Source organism: Entelurus aequoreus, linkage group LG02, assembly GCF_033978785.1.
Source record: "Entelurus aequoreus isolate RoL-2023_Sb linkage group LG02, RoL_Eaeq_v1.1, whole genome shotgun sequence".
Lineage (NCBI taxonomy): Eukaryota > Metazoa > Chordata > Actinopteri > Syngnathiformes > Syngnathidae > Entelurus > Entelurus aequoreus.
The window spans coordinates 80,900,640-80,919,953 of NC_084732.1; the positions used below are offsets into that span (position 1 = coordinate 80,900,640).

A 19,314-nucleotide genomic window follows, 5' to 3' on the forward strand; every position below is an offset into this window, starting at 1 on the left:
ATTCTTCCGTTGTTTGGATGCTTTACATTAGTTTTAGGATGATACCACAAATTTGGGTATCGATCCGATACCAAGTAGTTACAGGATCATATATTGGTCATAATTTAAGTCCTCATGTGTCCAGGGACATATTTCCAGAGTTTATAAACATAATATAAAAAATAAAAAAGATTCTGTGATGCTAAAAAATATCGATGTATTCATAGTAGTATCAGCTAGATACGCTCCTGTACCTGGTATCATTACAGTTGATGTTAGGTGTACATATCCACCAATGGCGTTTGTTTACATTGTGACGCCGGTGAGCTACGGTGTGTAGTGAAGCATGTTTAGCTATTTCTCGTCCTGCAGAGATGGAACTTGTAAGAAACGTACTTTATTTGTCGCCATGGAGGTGAGGATTAGTGATTTAGAAGTAGCTAAAGTAATAGCTAGTGTCTTAAAGCACCTCTTCCTGAGGGTGTTTCAGTGTTATAACTTCACCTTTATCGTTAGTTTTTAAGCCAAAATGCGTCCGTTCTCCCTTTTCTGTCTACACACACTGTCTGCTTGTAAGTACTCCGTAATTGTGCGCTGCCGAACATGCTCCTCTGCTCGTAAAACCAGCAATGTCATGACGTGATGACGACGCGCCGTCATGCCCATTCAAAAAAAGGGGGGGTCGGGCAATACCTGTACTTTTTAGAGGAATATCACGAATATGATTCATTAGTATCATGGTACTATACTAGTACTTGTATACCGTACAACCCTAATACAAACAAGCAATTTCTCTTTAGGTTGAATAAACACTAGGTTTACTTCAAAAATTAAGTACCAACAAATCTTTTCAGATTAAATGAGCAGTGGTTTGACCTGCTACTACTCTCTTTTTGACAAAAAGCTACGGTAGCCGAGAAAAGCCACAACAAACACAAACGGCAAGATACCGCTATTGTCTCAAATATATATATTTTTCTAAAATATATATACTGGTATTAATATTAACTATAATACTGGTACATTGCCCAGCCCTGATATACAGTAGCCTTTAAAAAATATTGTTATCGTGATATTTCTTACAAATATCGGGATATGATTTTGAGGCCCACCCCTAAACGTAAAACCAACCATTTTATCCTATTTCGTCTGTCATATGAAAATATAGCTAAGAAGAGGTGTTAAGGCATGAATATGATGCACCGAGGGGGGGAGGAAGTAGAGATATATTGACATCCACTACCAGGGTTTCCCCTAGATCAGGGATGTCAAACATGCGGCCCGTGGGCCGGATCAGGCCCTCGAACAGGTTCAATCCGGCCCGCGAGATGAGTCAGTGTAAAATTGAGCTGCATTTTAAAATTAAATAAACTGTTTTTCTAAATGTGTCCACTGGATGTCGCAATAGCAATTCTGTTAGGCAAGCAAATTGTTTATATTGGGGCGAGCAAGTATACCAAGCAAGAGGTACACAGTAGCGGGGCTGGGACTCCTCTCCCCTGACCCAACGTAAAACACACAGGAGTAAAATAAACAATTGGTAACCCCACTTAAAATGCTGCATGAGACACATTGATATGGTTCTGTGAAAATTAGTTTCTTCTGTGAAAATTCAAAGAAAGTGAACAGTGGAAAGACAAATGAGGTAGTTGATGCATAGAGGAGTTTTTATTTATGCTTTCTTATGTTTTTTGTTCAATCCTACATGGGCTGTGACTTAAAGTTGAATTGCTTTGTAGATACACTGAGATTAAGTCTAAATTCATTGTGTTCTTCATGGAGTTTTTGAAACTGTACCATTTTTTTCCGCAGATTTTTCAACTAACTTGAATTGTTTTGTCAGGAGGATCATATGTGATATGTCCTTTTTTCAGAATGTGCTTGTTCTATTTTAGGCCAAAGTAAAACCAAGAAAACAATCTGAAGTTGCCGTAGTTGTATTTTAAAGTTATTATGCCATGATTTTACCAGTCCGGCCCACGTAGCAATAGATGGTTCTCCATGCGGCCCCTGAGCTAAAATGAGTTTGACACCCCTGCCCTAGATTGTCACTAGATATGTAGCGGTGGGGGTGTGGCTAGGGGCGTGGTCAACATGACATCATATGTATGACATGATAAAATGTAATTCGCATAATGATGCATATATTTTCTTTAAAAAGGCTAAACAAATGTTTTATGTCTATTTAAAAACTTATATACCAAAAATACCATTAAAAATACTAATATTAAAAAAAAAATCTTATATCACCAGAATCGACTTGTTAGACTGTGGTCTCTTTGTTCAATGCAGTTTCAATTGATGCCGCTTATTGTAAGAGGTAAAACAGGCAACACTTAATTTTGCCCTCACTGAATGTTGCAATTTAGTTTGCCAAATATATAAACAGTCCTTTGATTTAGATTTGAAAATAATAACTTTTGGTGTTGAAGAGGTTCATTTAGCCTACTAATGTGCATTTATAAGTGGTTGATTTATATAGGCTAGGCTTACTAGCCTATATAAATCAACCATTTATAAATAAAAATAACTTTAGGTGTATTGTTGATATTCTTCACAATGAAGTCACTTTTAAACTAACCACCCTAGAGAAAATACATTATATATACACATGAAGTGCACATGCATGTAGGAATCGCAGTAGATTAATAAAATAATTTGGTATAAACTGAACAAAGCAGTACAATTACGCAGGATGAAAGTTGAGCTCTAATGCCGCTAGCTTAATGCTAACGTACAATGGACTTGCTCATAGACAAGCCAACTCAAATTAGCATGCCCAATCGCAGGGCAAAGATAGACAAACATTTACACTAACATTCATCTCTATTGACAATTTACAGTCTCCAATGAAGCTAACATGCATATTTTTGGCATTTGGGAAGAAACTGGAAAACCCACACAAGTACGGGGACAAATGTTCAAACAGAGGTTTGAAAACGCACACGCGCGTAAAGTTAGATGTTATTGTTGGTAGTAATGTCAAAAGATTTTGAGTAGTTTACACTGGCTTGAACAAGAAATGTATTACCGTATTTTCCGCACTATAAGGCGCACCGGATTATAAGGCGCACCTTCAACGAATGGCCTATTTTAAAACTTTGTATTGTAAGGCGCACAGAATAGACGCTACAGTAGAGGCTGGGGTTACGTTATGCATCCCTTAGTTGTGAGACCTGTTGTGGCTCAATATTGGTCCATATATAAGGCGCACTGTCAGCTTTTGAGAAAATTGGAGGTTTTTAGGTGCGCCTTATAGTGCGGAAAATACGGTACTGTAATATTGTACATGGTAATTGGGATTAGTTATATATTGTATACATCATATAAAAATATAATATAATAATATATCAGTATATATTATATATTGTATATATAATATGTAAATATTAAATGTACGTTATATTTTATATTGCTACTATGGTACATTTAAAGTCTACTTTATACCTTTGTAAAATACGGCTTGAAATACCTTTTTCTTCAACGTTGTGTCCTTACTTTTGCCAGGTGTTTTGCACATTTTTTTTCCAAAACAAGGCAATAAAGAACATTTGTATGATATTTGAGCTGTTTTTGCTTAGTATAGCCAATAGTACGTAAATAATAGACTATATAAGGTAAATCCATTCATAAAATATAACACTTAAATTTGTTTTCATGTTAAAACATTTTTTTCTCATGTACATTATTACATAAAAATACTAAAATTCTTGAAAAAAAAAAAGCGAGTGGCAGTACAATAATTACAGTTTTTAATGGTTGCTCAAATCAGTGTATGAATATGCAAAGAACAGGGAGTGTTAAAAAGTAACAATCACGAAATGTTTAATTTTAAATCAAACATCCAAAGATGAGATGTAATAAATAAAAGATGAGATCTCAACATTATGCAGTGATTGTGTTACACTTCCACAGCAGAATATTATTAAGAACACCTACCCACATGCATAATTGGATTGCTGAATTAATAAAGATGATAGCTGTAGACTAGATGATCATATAACCTGCTGCTTTGCTTCTAATCTACATGTTGAAGAGGGGCACTTGGAGGAAATAGATCATCGCCTCGCATCCACACTCTGTGGTCATTTCTACTGCTTAGTATTTGGACAATGTCTTTGTATGATTTTAACGTGATAAACAACCCTAATGGATTTGAAACACAAACATGTCATTGAAATTTAAACATTCAGCTTTAATTGACTTGACAAAAATATGCTATTCGTACACATCATTATTATTGCTGACTTAGAAGTGGCTCGCCGCGAGCGAGAACGCTACATTGCGTTGAGGACGTGTTTGTTTGAAATTTGTAGACACTGCTAAAATGTGTCATCAACATGTCATGCATTATCACGATAGTATTAAAAGCTCTATTGTCGGCCTTAATGTATATCATTTATATCGTATATTCGGGCAACCCTAATACACAACATTGTGTCTTGCACCATTTTGTCTCCTATAAGGTGCACTTAAAATCCTTTTTTTTTCTCAAAACTCGACAGTGCGCCTTATAACCCGGTGCGCCTAATGTACGGAATAATTCTGGTTTTACTTACCGACCTCGAAGCTATTTTATTTGGTACATGGTGAAATGATAAGTGTGACCAGTAGATGGCAGTCAAACATAAGCGAAATGTGTAGACTGCAATATCATGGCAGTCACACACAAGAGATATGTATAGACTGCAATATGACTCAAGTAAACAACACCAACATTTTATATGTTCCATTGAAAATATAGAACATCACACACGGCACTCAAAAATCTATCAAACTGTTTTAGTGCGACTTTGGTAAGCTATGAAGACGCACCGCTTGATGGATTGTACTGTGCTTCAACATACGAGTATTATTATGGTGTGTGTATAAGGTAAGACATATTATCTAGCGTTTTGTTTCGCAACATTATGCAAAATCAACTATTCTTACCTTCTGGTTAGTTACCTGATCTGCATTTGGGATCTGCATAAGTCCTGAAAAATTGCGCAGGTCCGCCTTTGTAGTCGATAAGCTTCTTCTTTTTCTCTATCTTCTTGTTATGGGACATTCATTCTCCGCTGTTGCCATATCTAATATAAAGTGTAAAGTTCCTACTTATATCTGTCAGTAAACTTGCCATGAAAGCGCTAAAAAATACCGGTGTAGTATATTATTCACCCAAGGAACTTTAGTTATTAGAGAGTTCCTGTCGGACGGTTTTTCACAGAACACATTTCCGGCGGATGAGGAGATGCTGCTCCGTTATTGATTTAAGTAAAGTCTGAATGTCATTAAAACAGTTAGCTCCATCTTTTGACACTTCTTTCACGCCCGTCCTTGCACGCTACCCAAAAAGACGCTGCCAAAGGTGAGCCACGTAAATAAGACCGCCCACAAAACGGCGCCTCCTGAAGCGACTGTCAGAAAGCGGCTTGAAGATGATCTGTAAAACATAATCTATGCAACAACCAAAGAACCACCATTACATGTTATGTAGACAACAAGGAAGTGTTTTCAATTTAGAAAAAAAATAAAAAATAATATGACTCCTTTAATGCGCCCTACAATCTGGTGCATCTTATATATGAAAAAAGATCGAAAATAGACCATTCATCGGCAGTGCGCCTTGTAATCTGGTGCGCCTTGTGGTCCGGAAAATACGGTACTTTCATGCTATCAACCAAGATTTTTCCTTTTTGTAAATGATTGAGGACATTCTGTTATCGTCCATTTATGGACTTGTGTAAACCGTATTTCCACCAACCAGATACTCTGAAATCATGTGCATGTTTCTTAGCCAATTTTTGTTCCTGAGACACAGGAGCAGCAGGCCTAGAAAATTGTGCGGTGCATTCAATCAGTGTGACCCCATTTTCAAAGCTCTAAAATTTTCATGACTGCTGTCTATGGAGAGTTGCTCTGTTGTCTGTTGAAGTTGAGTACAACATATTTGTATTGCTTTTCACTATATGCATGTAACCACTGTAACACTTCAAAACAAAACAAGCATTAGCATTAACACAGTTACTGTAAAACATTTTGAATTGTACTTACTTTTGTCTATGCATTGTAGAGAAAATAAAACACATACAGGTGATTTTCCTACCGTTATTTTAGGTACACCGTACCCTAGTCCTTCAATGGCACCGCTCATCAAGAAGATTTCAATGTATGCAACTATTTACAAAAACAATAACATGAATCATGTATAAACACAGTTGAATCACTGGGCCTGGGCCAATAACACATTTTGCTGGACAAAATAGTGTCCCACAATTTTCAAGTTATTGCTGATAACGAGGGATGTAGCGAGAAACGGTATAACGATAAACCGCGGTAAAATTTTCCACGGTTAGTATTACTGTTTTAAATTAAAAAATATCTCAAAACTGTGATTGATAGAAGTTTAATAAACTCACGGACCGGTGACACTGCTCATTTACCGGTGAAGCAAGATAGCGCTAGCTAGCTTAAATACTAATATGAAAACAAGTGCCTTATATGTCTTCCTCCATTAAAAAACATTCCACAATCTAACTAAACACATTACTGTCCGAGCAACTATGATATTCAATTGTGCACAATGAACCTACGAGCTGTGCTCTCTTTGGACAGACATCGATCGAAACTCGAAGCAATCGGACGACAGGAAGTGAATTCGCATAAACCAGAGGTGGCACACCCAACACACGTTTATTTTCTTTATCACTAAAAAAACCCATTACAACTTTTACAAATTAAAACAAAAAAAGATACATATATTTAAACACCTCAAATAAAGATAATAGGACTCTTAAGTGGCCAGAACAATAATATTACATAACATATTTATTTTGTGTTGCTATTTATTTATTGTACTTAAAGGGTCTGTTTGCAACATTTACACAGATGTCTAGAGGGCACTAACTTTCCAATATATTTTAAGCATTATATCCCACCCTATTACGGCTTGTAAGACGTAATGACGTAACTACGTACGTACGTAATACATGCACACGCATTAGCTTTTGGGTGTATTTTGCCTTGGTTTACCCGAAGAGCTTTGTGCAAGTCCACCATTTTTAATCAGTTATTTTTTTTTAATCTATCCTCTTATCCTGGGGCAGACTGGCTCGTAGATGCACATGCATGTTAAAATCCTCCACTTTTGCGATTTCTTATAAAAAGTAGGCTATAGTTATACCAATCAGTAGACCTGATATGGAAGAGCTAAAACCTACAACACGGCTGATGCAGTCCAAGGGTGCTTGGCCTACAGGAGGACTTCGGCATGTAAATAAGACCGTATTATCTTAATAATAGCTATTTGGGTAGCTCGCATTTGCTGCCATTTTGTCATTATGCAAAGCTTAGTATATTACATTATTTATTGTTGTTTTAGAATCTGTTTTTTATGAATTAAGTAAAGTTTGGCAAGATAATTACATATTTCATATTGCATCTATATTTTATTACTTTTAATGCTTTCAATCTTCACAAGAAATTGGAGGAGTCAGCAAAATGTCATTTAACATTTGTATGATGACAGTAAAGATGATTCTGATGTATATTCTAACAACAACATGACTGCAAATTGTTCCTTGCTTCTCTTGGACTGTTTTTGTGTGTGTGCAAACGTGTTGACGGAACAGGGTGATTGACCGCTGTAAACACCAATCATTTTATTCAGGCCGGTAAAAAATTAGTAATTGTGAAAAATTTAGACAGTTTTAAGACAAATGTGTTCCGTTAAACCACTAATGGTAACATAAGATAGCCAATGGTGGCTTATTCTAATTTTTGATTTCAAGAATTTGACTGTGAGCAAATTGCAAACGGCCCCTTTAATTAAAAAAAACAAAAAAAAACTTGGTTATAAGTGTGTATGAGTACTTTTTGAGCACATTCAAGAATGCGTTGATAATAATGACAACTGATCATTTTGGTGTCAATAACCGTGATATGACATTGTCATATCGTTAAATCCCTATTATGCCCATACACTGTTCAAAATGGCAAAAAAGCAGTTTTTTTTGGCAGAACTATACTTAAAAAATGTATCATCTTAATATGCTTAAGGCTTTTTTTATATTGCTGTGTAATTGTTTTTGTCAGAATCAAAGAAAACGTATTAGGGTTTTCAACAAGAATGCTTTAGTAAATACGATTCAAGCAATATGAATGTTGCTTCAGTGGCAGTTCCGATCACGCTGACCACATACTGCTCTTTTTCAGTTCTGCTGAATCTGCACATTCCCTCTAATAGACATCGAGCTCCCCTCCTCTCAACACACGCACACACACACACACTTACACACTCACACAGACTCACACAAACATGCTGCATTCATGCATACATACATGCATAAACACCTCACCCTCTATCGTCATTAAGTCTTCTCCATATCTTCTTGTATTCTTCTGGTATCTGTCCCCATCACACTTGATGTGGATCATATATGGCAGAGCGACGCCCCACAATGTTTCCCATTGTTACCGCCTGATTTTCAGTCCTACATGATTTGATTTGCAGTATTGATTTGCTGCTATTCCAGTAGGGTCAAAATCAGATCACCATCCTACAGGGTTCGTTGTGATTATTATGCCATTTTAGAACAGCAAAATATGTCATTCAGTAAACAGTGTTGGACCTTTTCAAATGGAACAGCAAAACTACTATATGTTATGTTATGTATTGTAGACGTCTGTGCTCTCAATAGGGGGGGCGTAGACCTCGGCCACTTGCTGCACACATGCTGTATGACCATATGGCTGCATGTTTTTGGTTGACTGTAGGTCTGTCAATAAGGAAACAATTCTCTGCATAACTGTGTCATCTTACTATTTTAAATCCAGCTGGCACGTTTAATACAAGCAGACACTGTCGAAAGAACATCCTATAGTTACTAAATTATAGGACAGGCGTTGGTGTAATATTGTGCAAACACAACATTGAGGGGAAGGGGAATTTGAAATATTTTTAGTGTCATTTCCGGTGGTATTATTTTGTAAAAACTATTGTTTATCTACTTGCTACTTTACTTACGTTCTGTTGTTACATGTTTCTATCTCAATTTTGGGTATCAATCCAATTCCAGAAGAAACAGGGGCAGTATTGGTCATAATCAATGCCGATACGTAAAATTTTCAAGATCATTGAATAACAACATTTTTCATCACAATCATAATCGGACAAAAACACAGGATATGAACACCTATTATGACACAAAACTCAATACTTGCCTTGGGGTGAGGGTATCCAGCCCAAAGCTGCAGTAAACAGAGGCGCTGCTCCGTGTTGGTCGACGCGGCAAAGGGATTGAGGGTGGGGTGTATGTGTGTGTAACTGTGTAGTAATAGTCCATGGATGCGTGCGTGTGTGTCCATAAGCCTGGATGTCGCTCCATTCTGTGTAACGGAACAGAGTTAAAACATCCCAGGTGTCTTTGAAGGAAAGGGATTTCAGAGTGTCTTTCGCTGCAGTGCTGCAAGGCTCCCTCTGTGGTGTTTACAGCATGACTTCTCAAGGCCACTGCAACGAGAGACAAATTGTACATACAAATTGTTTTGGTTACATTGAGCAGATGCATTCCAATAGATCGTATACTCTAATTGTGCGTTCTGGTTGTGAAATTAATCATAATGTCGCCTTGTAGAGTGGAAAGCTTCTCCTAGATGTTATCCAGTTTGTGATTGAGTTCAGAAATCATAAAAGTCTGAGTGCCCACAGCTCTGCTTATCCTTCAGTCATTTGTGGCAGTTTTATGGTACTTTGGAGGGCATTTTTTGAACTTGTCGATACACCAGGGTAGGGTTGTCCAAATACCAATATTTTGGTACCGGTACCAAAATGTATTACTTTACTAAATAAAGGCATTATTAGCTTTATTTTAACTAAAACATTTATCAGTACATTAAACATACATTTCTTATTGCAATCAAAGAACAATTTTGGCCTTAAATAAAATAGTGAACATACAACATACACCAGCAGCTAATTTAGCTGCTGGTGTATGCAGTAATATATTGTGTAATTTCTAATTTTATTATTGTGTCAAAATTATGAGGGACAAACGGTAGAAAATGGATAATTAATCTACTTATTGATTTACTGTTAAAATTTGGTTATTTTCTGTTTTAACATGTTAAAATGTAATACACACTTATTCTTCTGTTGTTTGGAGGCTTTACAATCAGTTTTGGAGATACCACAAATTTGGGTATCGAACCGATACCAAGTAGTTACAGGGTCATACATTGGTCATATTTAAAGTCCTCATGTGTCCAGGGACATATTTCCTGAGTTTATAAACATAATGTGAATTTTCAAAAAAAGAAAAAAGGTTTTGTGACGATAAAAAAAATCTATGTAATCATTGTAGTATCGACTAAACACGCTCTTTTACTTGGTATCATTACAGTGGATGTCAGATTTAGATCCACTCATGGCATTTGTTTACATTGAAGAGTGCCAGCTTGTTGTTAGCGGTGAGCTATTGTATCCGAACCCCTAGCTTTTTGTCGAGAAGTTCTTGTTAATTTCGTTGAGAGGCCAGTTGATCAATTCCATTGTTTTAGATTTTGTAGAGCAGTGCAAGAAGAGGCTTTAAGAAAGTTAAGACAATAAGAGACGAAGAAGCAAAAGCAGGAGAGGGAAGGAAATTTTCCATCTTTGATGAAAGCCAAATGTTGAACGATCCAAACTATAATGATGTTCAATTTTTTTTATTTATACCAACAGATTTTGGACTTTGCACATATTATTCCCCCACATTTACATTTCAATGAAATGTGGGACCTTTTTATTGTGATATTCACCACATTCTACTGACGACTGGTCAGTACAGTGCCATCAGTGATGATGATCATAGTAATTGCTCTAAGCCTAGTGATGATGTACACACCATCGTACTCTTCTTGGATGAATGGGAATAGGATGACAAAAGAAGTCCTGTATGATCAATGAGCCTCATGAATAATTGAGCATGACTATGGTGCAGAGCAAGAGGAGTGCCCTGTTGTGCTGATGTTTCCCTCGCCAGGGCTTTCCGTCCTGTGGGTATTCTGCTAACACCAGCGTTTTCCTGCCCGAGCATAGTAAATCTGATGCGCTCGTAGTGTAAACATCATGGAGGAGAGAAGCAAGAGCAGATTATATAACACTCCTCTTCGATGGCTGCGGCTTCTCTGCATTGAATAATTCCCCCACTATCTTTGGAAGAGCAGCTAGGCTCTGATTCTAACGCTTCTCCCATCGATCTGTATGGGCTGTACCTCCACCCCTTTCTTCCTCCACGCTCCTCCCATCCTTCCTATTCTCTTCTTCACTCTCCAAACCCTGTGCACCTTCTCCTCTTCTCGGCTTCGGATGCCCTCCTCACTTACATTATGGACTCGGGAGGGGAAGGAGGAGAGGGTTGGATGGAGGACCAGTGGGAGAAATGGTAGGGTTGTTATGCACGTTTATCTCTGTGTTTTTTCCTGGCATGCAGCAATGCTGCCGTGTGACCTTGTTTGGGTTTTTTTTTTCTTTGCGTGCAACTGTTAACAGATTTTCCCCGGCAATTTGTCGACTTTCTGCATGTGAGAGCTCAGTGCTAGCTTGCCCTTGAATAGAGGGGTGTGCATATGGCTTTGTGTGTCTAAGAAAAGATGTAGAGCTTTGCAGAACAAAAATAGCACACACAACCCATATGATGTTGTTATGGCAGTATTGTCAGGCTCTGTGTGAATAGGCTTGTTTTCATACATTCCAAATGCTGGGTTATGATGTATGGCATCTGACAGGACCGTCCTGCTCTGGTCCTAAGTGTGTCCTTGCAGGAGGGCAAAGAGGATGAATGACCAGCCGTTTGCGGCACTGTAGTCTCTGAATGTGTGAGTTATTGGGGACATAAGAGGGACAAAATATCACCTAGCAATAGACTGGCGTCTGCAAATAAATGTCAGGTTGTTGTTTGGGCTGTAATACTCTTTGACATAACTCACCAATACTTTCTTTGGTATGTCAGTACAACGTACCAGCGATACAACATATGGAATAAAATGTCATGACTCAGATGTTAGAAAAGCAGTGGATTAGGGTGACCTCGACATAAACTATATAGTTGTGGTAACAGCATGTACTGTAAGTACAACACAGTGCACACTAATTAGCTGGCTGGCCTGTTATGGCCTCAGTGAGTGGTCACACTGTCCTTCATTAACACAAGCAGAGGTGCAGAATGAAAGGGGTCAACCTGGGTGGTAAGATGGCCTGTCATCCCCCGCTGCCAGTGTAATGTAGACATTTATCTAGAATACTTAGAGACATCCCCACTGCACTGTTAATACTCCCTGATGTCATGTCAAAACTATTGTCAGGTTTCTTAGAGTAGAAACATTCCTGGTTTCCAATTATACCCTATCTAGAGTCATTAGTTTGGAAATAAAACATTAAGCTGCCTGTAAACACCTTTTCTCAACATTTGACTCAGTGTCTATATGAATACAACTCAGTGAAATGTCAATGAATGGTAAGGCTGTTGTGGTAGAAAGCGTATGCACTTTTACAATAGGTCCAAAATGTCTGAGCATTGAATTAAGTATTCAAGTCAAATAGGCCTGGGCCGATATTCAATAAGTCAATTAACCAACGATAAAAGGAAGATGAAGTCAGTATCTTTTCCAGCGTCCATAATCGCCGTATGTATGTAGGTACGTGTGTATTCTCTGCTGGCTAGCTCTTTGCAGTGGTCACTCAGAGCGTTTCACGCCTGAACGCACCATCACGAGTAGCAACCGGACCGCTGTTTTCAGAGTTCAACCGCATTTGCGTGGTTTTTGTCACCACTATACACCTATACTCATGACGTGAAACACATACCGTAGTTTATCCAGAACATCAACATTTTTGGATTGGACAAGTACTTGCGCCACAAAGATCATACAAATTTTGGCACGTTTACGCTCGACAAAACTCTCCTGCAAAAAATCTACAGTGAAGTGAAGTGAATTATATTTATATAGCGCTTTTCTCTAGAGACTCAAAGCGCTTATACATAGTGAAACCCAATATCTAAGTTACATTTAAACCAGTGTGGGTGGCACTGGGAGCAGGTGGGTGAAGTGTCTTGCCAAAGGACACAAAGGCAGTGAATAGGATGGCGGAAGCGGGAATTGAACCTGGAACCCTCGAGTTGCTGGCACGGCCGCTCTACCAACCGAGCTATGTGAGTTAAAACTTGATTGGAGTTCCTTTTAAAGTGTAAGTTATATAAAGTCTACCAAATCTCTTTGAAACTGATAGATTCGCACACTGATTTTTTTCAACTTGCCAAATTCCTCTGTCTGGACGCTGTGATGTGACCCACGTCATAAGTCGAGTCGGACCAATCATGTTTACTCAGATTTTCCGTCACTTTCTACACTAATTTCCTGAATTTGGTCAATTAGAAATACACCATGATTGTGAAACCTATTTTTCTGTTTCTTTGTTTAACAAGATTTGCAACAATACCTACCTTTTTAAAATAGGGTAACTATTAAGAAAGTTAGGACATTTTTGACAAAAAGGTCACACCTAAAATCTTGAGCTCCATTGACTTTGTATTGAAAAGGTTGACCATATATTGGTGCATTTTCACAGGGTTAAAAAATTCATAACTTTCTTAATATTTACACTGAATCACTGAAATTGTCTTAACAAGACATCAATCAATCAATCAATGTTTATTTATATAGCCCTAAATCACAAGTGTCTCAAAGGGCTGTACAAGCCACAACGACATCCTCGGTACAGAGCCCACATACGGGCAAGGAAAACTCACCCCAGTGGGACGTCAATGTGAATGACTATGAGAAACCTTGGAGAGGACCGCATATGTGGGTACCCCCCCCCCCCCCCCCCTCTAGGGGAGACCGAAAGCAATGGATGTCGAGTGGGTCTGACATAATATTGTGAAAGTCCAACACATCAGCGAAAGTCCAGTCCATAGTGGGGCCAGCTGGAACCATCCCGAGTGGAGACGGGTCAGCAGCGTAGAGATGTCCCCATCTGATGGACAGGCTAGCGGTCCACCCCGGGTTGGGAGCAGAATAGAAAATAAAATAAAATAAACGGCAGATCAACTGGTCTAAAAAGGGAGTCTATTTAAAGGCTAGAGTATACAAATGAGTTTTAAGATGAGACTTAAATGCTTCTACTGAGGTAGCATCTCTAACTTTTACCGGGAGGGCATTCCATAGTATTGGAGCCCGAATAGAAAACGCTCTATAGCCCGCAGACTTTTTTTGGGCTCTGGGAATCACTAATAAGCCGGAGTTCTTTGAACGCAGATTTCTTGCCGGGACATATGGTACAATACAATCGTCAAGATAGGCAGGAGCTTGACTGTGTAGTATTTTATACGTAAGTAGTAAAACCTTAAAGTTGCATCTTAGGTGCACAGGAAGCCAGTGCAAGTGAGCCAGTATAGGCGTAATATGATCAAACTTTCTTGTTTTTGTCAAAAGTCTAGCAGCCGCATTTTGTACCATCTGTAATCTTTTAATGCTAAACATAGGGAGGCCCGAAAATAAAACATTACAGTAATCGAGACGAGATGTAACGAACGCATGGATAATGATCTCAGCATCGCTTGTGGACAAAATGGAACGAATGTTAGCGATATTACGTAGATGAAAGAAGGCCGTTTTAGTAACACTCTTAATGTGTGACTCAAACGAGAGAGTTGGGTCGAAGATAATACCCAGATTCTTTACCGAGTCGCCTTGTTTAATTGTTTGGTTGTCAAATGTTAAGGTGGTATTATTAAATAGATGTCGGTGTTGAGCAGGACCGATAATCAGCATTTCCGTTTTCTTAGCGTTGAGTTGCAAAAAGTTAGCGGACATCCATTGTTTAATTTCATTAAGACACGCCTCCAGCTGACTACAATCCGGCGTGTTGGTCAGCTTTAGGGGCATGTAGAGTTGGGTGTCATCAGCATAACAGTGAAAGCTAACACCGTATTTGCGTATGATGTCACCTAGCGGCAGCATGTAAATACTAAAGAGTGCAGGGCCAAGAACCGAACCCTGGGGAACTCCGCACGTTACCTTAACATAGTCCGAGGTTATGGGAGACACACTGCATCCTGTCAGTAAGATAAGAGTTAAACCAAGACAAGGCTAAGTCTGTCATCCCAATACGCGTTTTGATACGCTCTAATAAAATATTATGATCAACAGTATCGAAAGCGGCGCTAAGATCAAGAAGCAGCAACATAGATGAAGCATCAGAATCCATCGTTAGCAATAGATCATTAGTCATTTTTGCGAGGGCTGTCTCCGTAGAGTGATTTGCCCTGAAACCGGACTGAAAAGGTTCACAGAGATTGTTAGACGCTAAGTGTTCATTTAGCTGCTGTGCTACAATTTTTTCGAGGATTTTCGAGATAAACGGAAGGTGGGACACCGGCCGGTAGTTTACCAGGAGATCAGGATCGAGGTTAGGTCTTTTGAGTAGAGGATGAATAACCGCTTTTTTGAATGCTAGGGGAACAGTGCCAGAAGACATGTCTGATAATATTGGTTTCAGTTAAATAAATACATTTTTACACACATACCTACTGTATGCATGCATTGTTTACAAGAGCGGTTACTTTTTGCGTAGGTTTCAGCAGCTGCGGCCAATTTTAATGCATGCACATAAACTGTAATATTGATAACCGCTGTAAAACACCCGACAATATAAATGATCGAAAAACCGTCATTGATAACTGCACTTTGATAAACTTTTTGGCAGGACTAATGTTAGCTTGCTAGCTATCTTAAATGCTAACATGAAACAAGCGAGAGTAACGTCTTTTCTCATGAGGAAACGTCATATTTAAACCTGAGGGAACTCTCCTGAAGGAATCAATAAAGTACCATCTATCTATCTATCTACCCCAATCTAAATTTGTTAAAAATATTACTGTCTAAACAACTGGGATGCATTATTCACATTGAACATAAAGTATGTGCTGTCTTTGCACAAAGTGATCTATATAAACGCAACAATGTTGTCAATATGACACTGATGTTCTGGTTTCAACATTGAGATAATCATGTACCATCTGCTGTTATCACTGACTAATATATTCTACATGAGCAGCAAGGTTAGTTATTAGTGGTTACCAGTGACGGGCCGTGCGTTTCCCACCTAGGCTTTCAGTGATGTCCGACTTCAATGATTACCTCTCAAAATACCATAATTTATGTCTCCAAATGGCCATTGCTGGAGAAATACTACACAGAAACACATTTACGCACTACTGAGCATTGAATCACCACCAACAGTGTACAAAACGGGTTATTTTCTGGCGCATTTAAAAATCAATAAACCCGCATCGGCAATTAAAACATATCTTATGTGGTACTGTCAAAATTAAAATCGCAAAAAAACATATTAAACGTGAAAAAAAAAAGAAGTAATATTTGAACTCACAATCTGTAGCACCCATTCGACGCCGTATAGCCCCTTGTAGTCGGTTGATTTGAGTGGAAATGGTGGGCATTTCCCCATTTCATTGCCGACATCGTCTCACAAGATGTAGTTTCTCTTTAAATATCCTTCGTGAAAATGGCCTTGCAATGTATATCTGCCACCTCATCAACGTTTTGTTCTCCTTCTTTGTGGGTCAACACTTCCTGCTTCCTGCTAAATTGCAACTTGTGAATGGATACTCACTTTAGAATGACACGTGAGTATCCAATCACAGTCTTGTTAACATCAGGCTACCTAGAGAGGCTACTGTCAACAACTTGTGATCTGATTGGCTACCACAACTGTTTATCAACTGTGTGTGTTCTATAATTCAACCTCTCACGGTCCCGGTGAGTATCCAATCACAGGACGTGTAAATGTCACGTTCCACCTTAGGCCAGCTGGAAGGCCTTACTGACAACAACTCGTGATCTGATTGGCTATCGCAATTGTCTATCAGCTGTTTGTGTCTGTTCACTTACAGTGCACAGACGCCTGCATTGTTGATTCTGAAGGCCCCGGGCAGATTGCATACAGCATGGCAACATAAGCTAGCTGGATTCTGATTGGATACAAACTCTAACCTAAACACAACAGCACTGGAAAAAGCATAATATGACATGAAGAGAATATGAATACTTTTAGATATAAAGGGAAAGTAAATTAAACATCTTTAATTGTGATCATGATTTCTGGTTATGTTAGACCAGCAGAGAAGGCTGGCCCTGATGGCCCACCACTGGTGGTTACTATGTCTGTCTTTTGGGTCCGTATCTCTGTTGGAACAGCGGAGATTGCATGCTCCCCTTGCTTGTCTGGTACTTTGGCTTCAGGCCACAGTGCCACATCCCAAAAACTTGCACATTTGTTGTTTGTCATTATGTTATATGATTGACTGACGACCAGGCCAAGATCTCTGTTGCTGCAAGATTGGGTTATTCTGACCTGTATCCAGAATGATGTAGGGCGTTGTATGATCATGCAATTAAGTGCCAATTGACTTTATCTGCATTTAGTATTCGTGCTGAATTATAAATGTGATACAATTGTGTTGGTGTCATGTTAAGGGGATGTAAAGTAGACATGCACAACCCACTCCAAGCTTACATTGATCACTCAAGGTGCTGATGTGTTATTTGAGATGCTGTTTGTTTGCGCTACACACACATCAAATGTGCCTCGAAAGCCCAGAGAGATTGTATATGTTGCTGGTAGAGTCAGAGTGTGTGTGAATGCCAATATTGAGCATCTCTATTGTTAGTGTAGCTAATGTGATGGTGAGTTTTTTTTCATACTTTTTTTTTTGCAGACATACATTATAGAATACTGTAACTCACCATGTGTGAACCGTAATGTGTAATCAGTCATGCAAATACAGTGTAGCCTTTAGCTTTATAATGTATTCTTTTGAGGTTACAAATTGTAATTTCTCTTATTTTTCTCTCTACAACTGTAGTTTTTCTACATGCTTTTTTTAAAATTCAGCATATCATGTACCTTGATAGCATTTTGACACAAGGAATGTTCCGATCAGGGATTGATGCTGCCAAATCCGATACCGATCATCTATGAGTGAAATCGGCCGATGCAAATATTGATCACATATATGAACTGTATTTATGGTGAGGGCTATTGACAGTTTAACAATATCAACACAATAATTAAACTAGTTACTTATTATTTTTATTACATACACATGTTTTAAAAAGACAAAGTCAACTCAATAACTACACAAAAGCAACAATTAAATCCTTAGTTTTTTGCCCTCAAAGTCCTCCTGTGTCCAGGGAATTGTTCCCTGAGTTTGTATACATTTACAAAAACTAAATGTAGAAAATAAAAACATTAATCTAATCGCTCAAGTATTGATTATATACTGATACTATCCTTGGTACCACCAATTTATGGATCGATCTGCCCTCCTTTTATATGTCGTGTACTGACTGTGACAATGCTGACACATCAACAGTTGTTATATTATCCTCTCTCTAGACTCTTTTTAATCTACCTATTAATTTCATGTTGATATCTGCGTATTTTCTGAAACTGTTTTTCCATCTACACTTCTTAAACTTTAAAAAGTACTGATTTCTTAGTGTTGTTTAAAGCTACCTTAGCGGCTTGCTTAGCTATTAGCATGCCTGCTTCTGGCTTTCGCTCGGTGTGTAACATGTTTAGTCTCGCACTCCAGCAAAAATGAAACTTGATAATGATATACTGTATAAGATACTAAGAAATGCAGGTTATTTGCCATAATGAAGGTGATTATAATTTGTTTAGGGAAGCGTCTCCACACTGTATGGAGTCACATAATTTAGCTGCTAGCCGCTGGTCAGTCAGGGTACTAAAAACAATGTCAGCCAGAGGGGATCGCCGACAGTGATCGGCATTAAAAGACATTAATTGACAATGGCAATCAAGTACTCTTACATAAAAATCGGATGATAAAATTGGCACATCCCTAATACCTGCTCTACTTTCATGAATTCTTCTACATTATGTCTTACTTTGAAATGTTGGTTGATCACTTTTTCACATTTTCTATTATAAGGATTGGAATTTTTTTTTTTTACTATTCACGTTTAAGTCTTAACAGTAGAACATTTATTTCATGACAAGTCATATACACTACGAGAAGAACAGTTCGTAGCGATACTAGCCTAACAATGCAGGAGGTGACTGGGGTTGTCCACCATAGTGTATACTGTACCATTAAAGTTATTGATCTGGTGTTGCCATACCATTGACTGGACAGCTGTTCTCTTTAATACAACCCAAAAACTACTTTTTCAGCATGAAATGTTGTAATCGTCTGCTTTGCGTATTTGGTCATCACTAGGGATGATACTCGAAACCGGTTTTCCCGGTTGTTCGATAAGAAAATA

General features: G+C 38.3%; 1 protein-coding gene and 1 long non-coding RNA gene across 4 annotated transcripts in view; one reads left to right on the plus strand and one right to left on the minus strand.

Annotated features, from left to right (window-relative positions):
- The window catches only part of LOC133639735 (C-Jun-amino-terminal kinase-interacting protein 1-like), an 89,830-nt gene that overhangs the window by 2,737 nt on the left and 67,779 nt on the right, over positions 1-19,314 (plus strand). Inside the window, exon 1 of one of the 3 annotated variants that reach the window (XM_062033327.1) lies at positions 11,150-11,384. The exons of the other annotated variants lie outside the window; for them this stretch is intronic. Within the exon in view, the coding sequence (XP_061889311.1) occupies positions 11,329-11,384 (56 nt within the window). The 5' untranslated portion in view covers positions 11,150-11,328. Of the gene's footprint in view, positions 1-11,149; positions 11,385-19,314 lie in introns of those variants that run through there. 3 annotated transcript variants of the gene reach the window in all.
- Positions 8,828-19,314, minus strand: part of LOC133639751 (uncharacterized) — an 83,198-nt gene continuing 72,711 nt past the window's right edge. The window contains exon 5 of the long non-coding RNA XR_009823855.1: positions 8,828-9,472. This is a non-coding gene — a long non-coding RNA (uncharacterized LOC133639751). The remainder of the gene's footprint in view (positions 9,473-19,314) is intronic.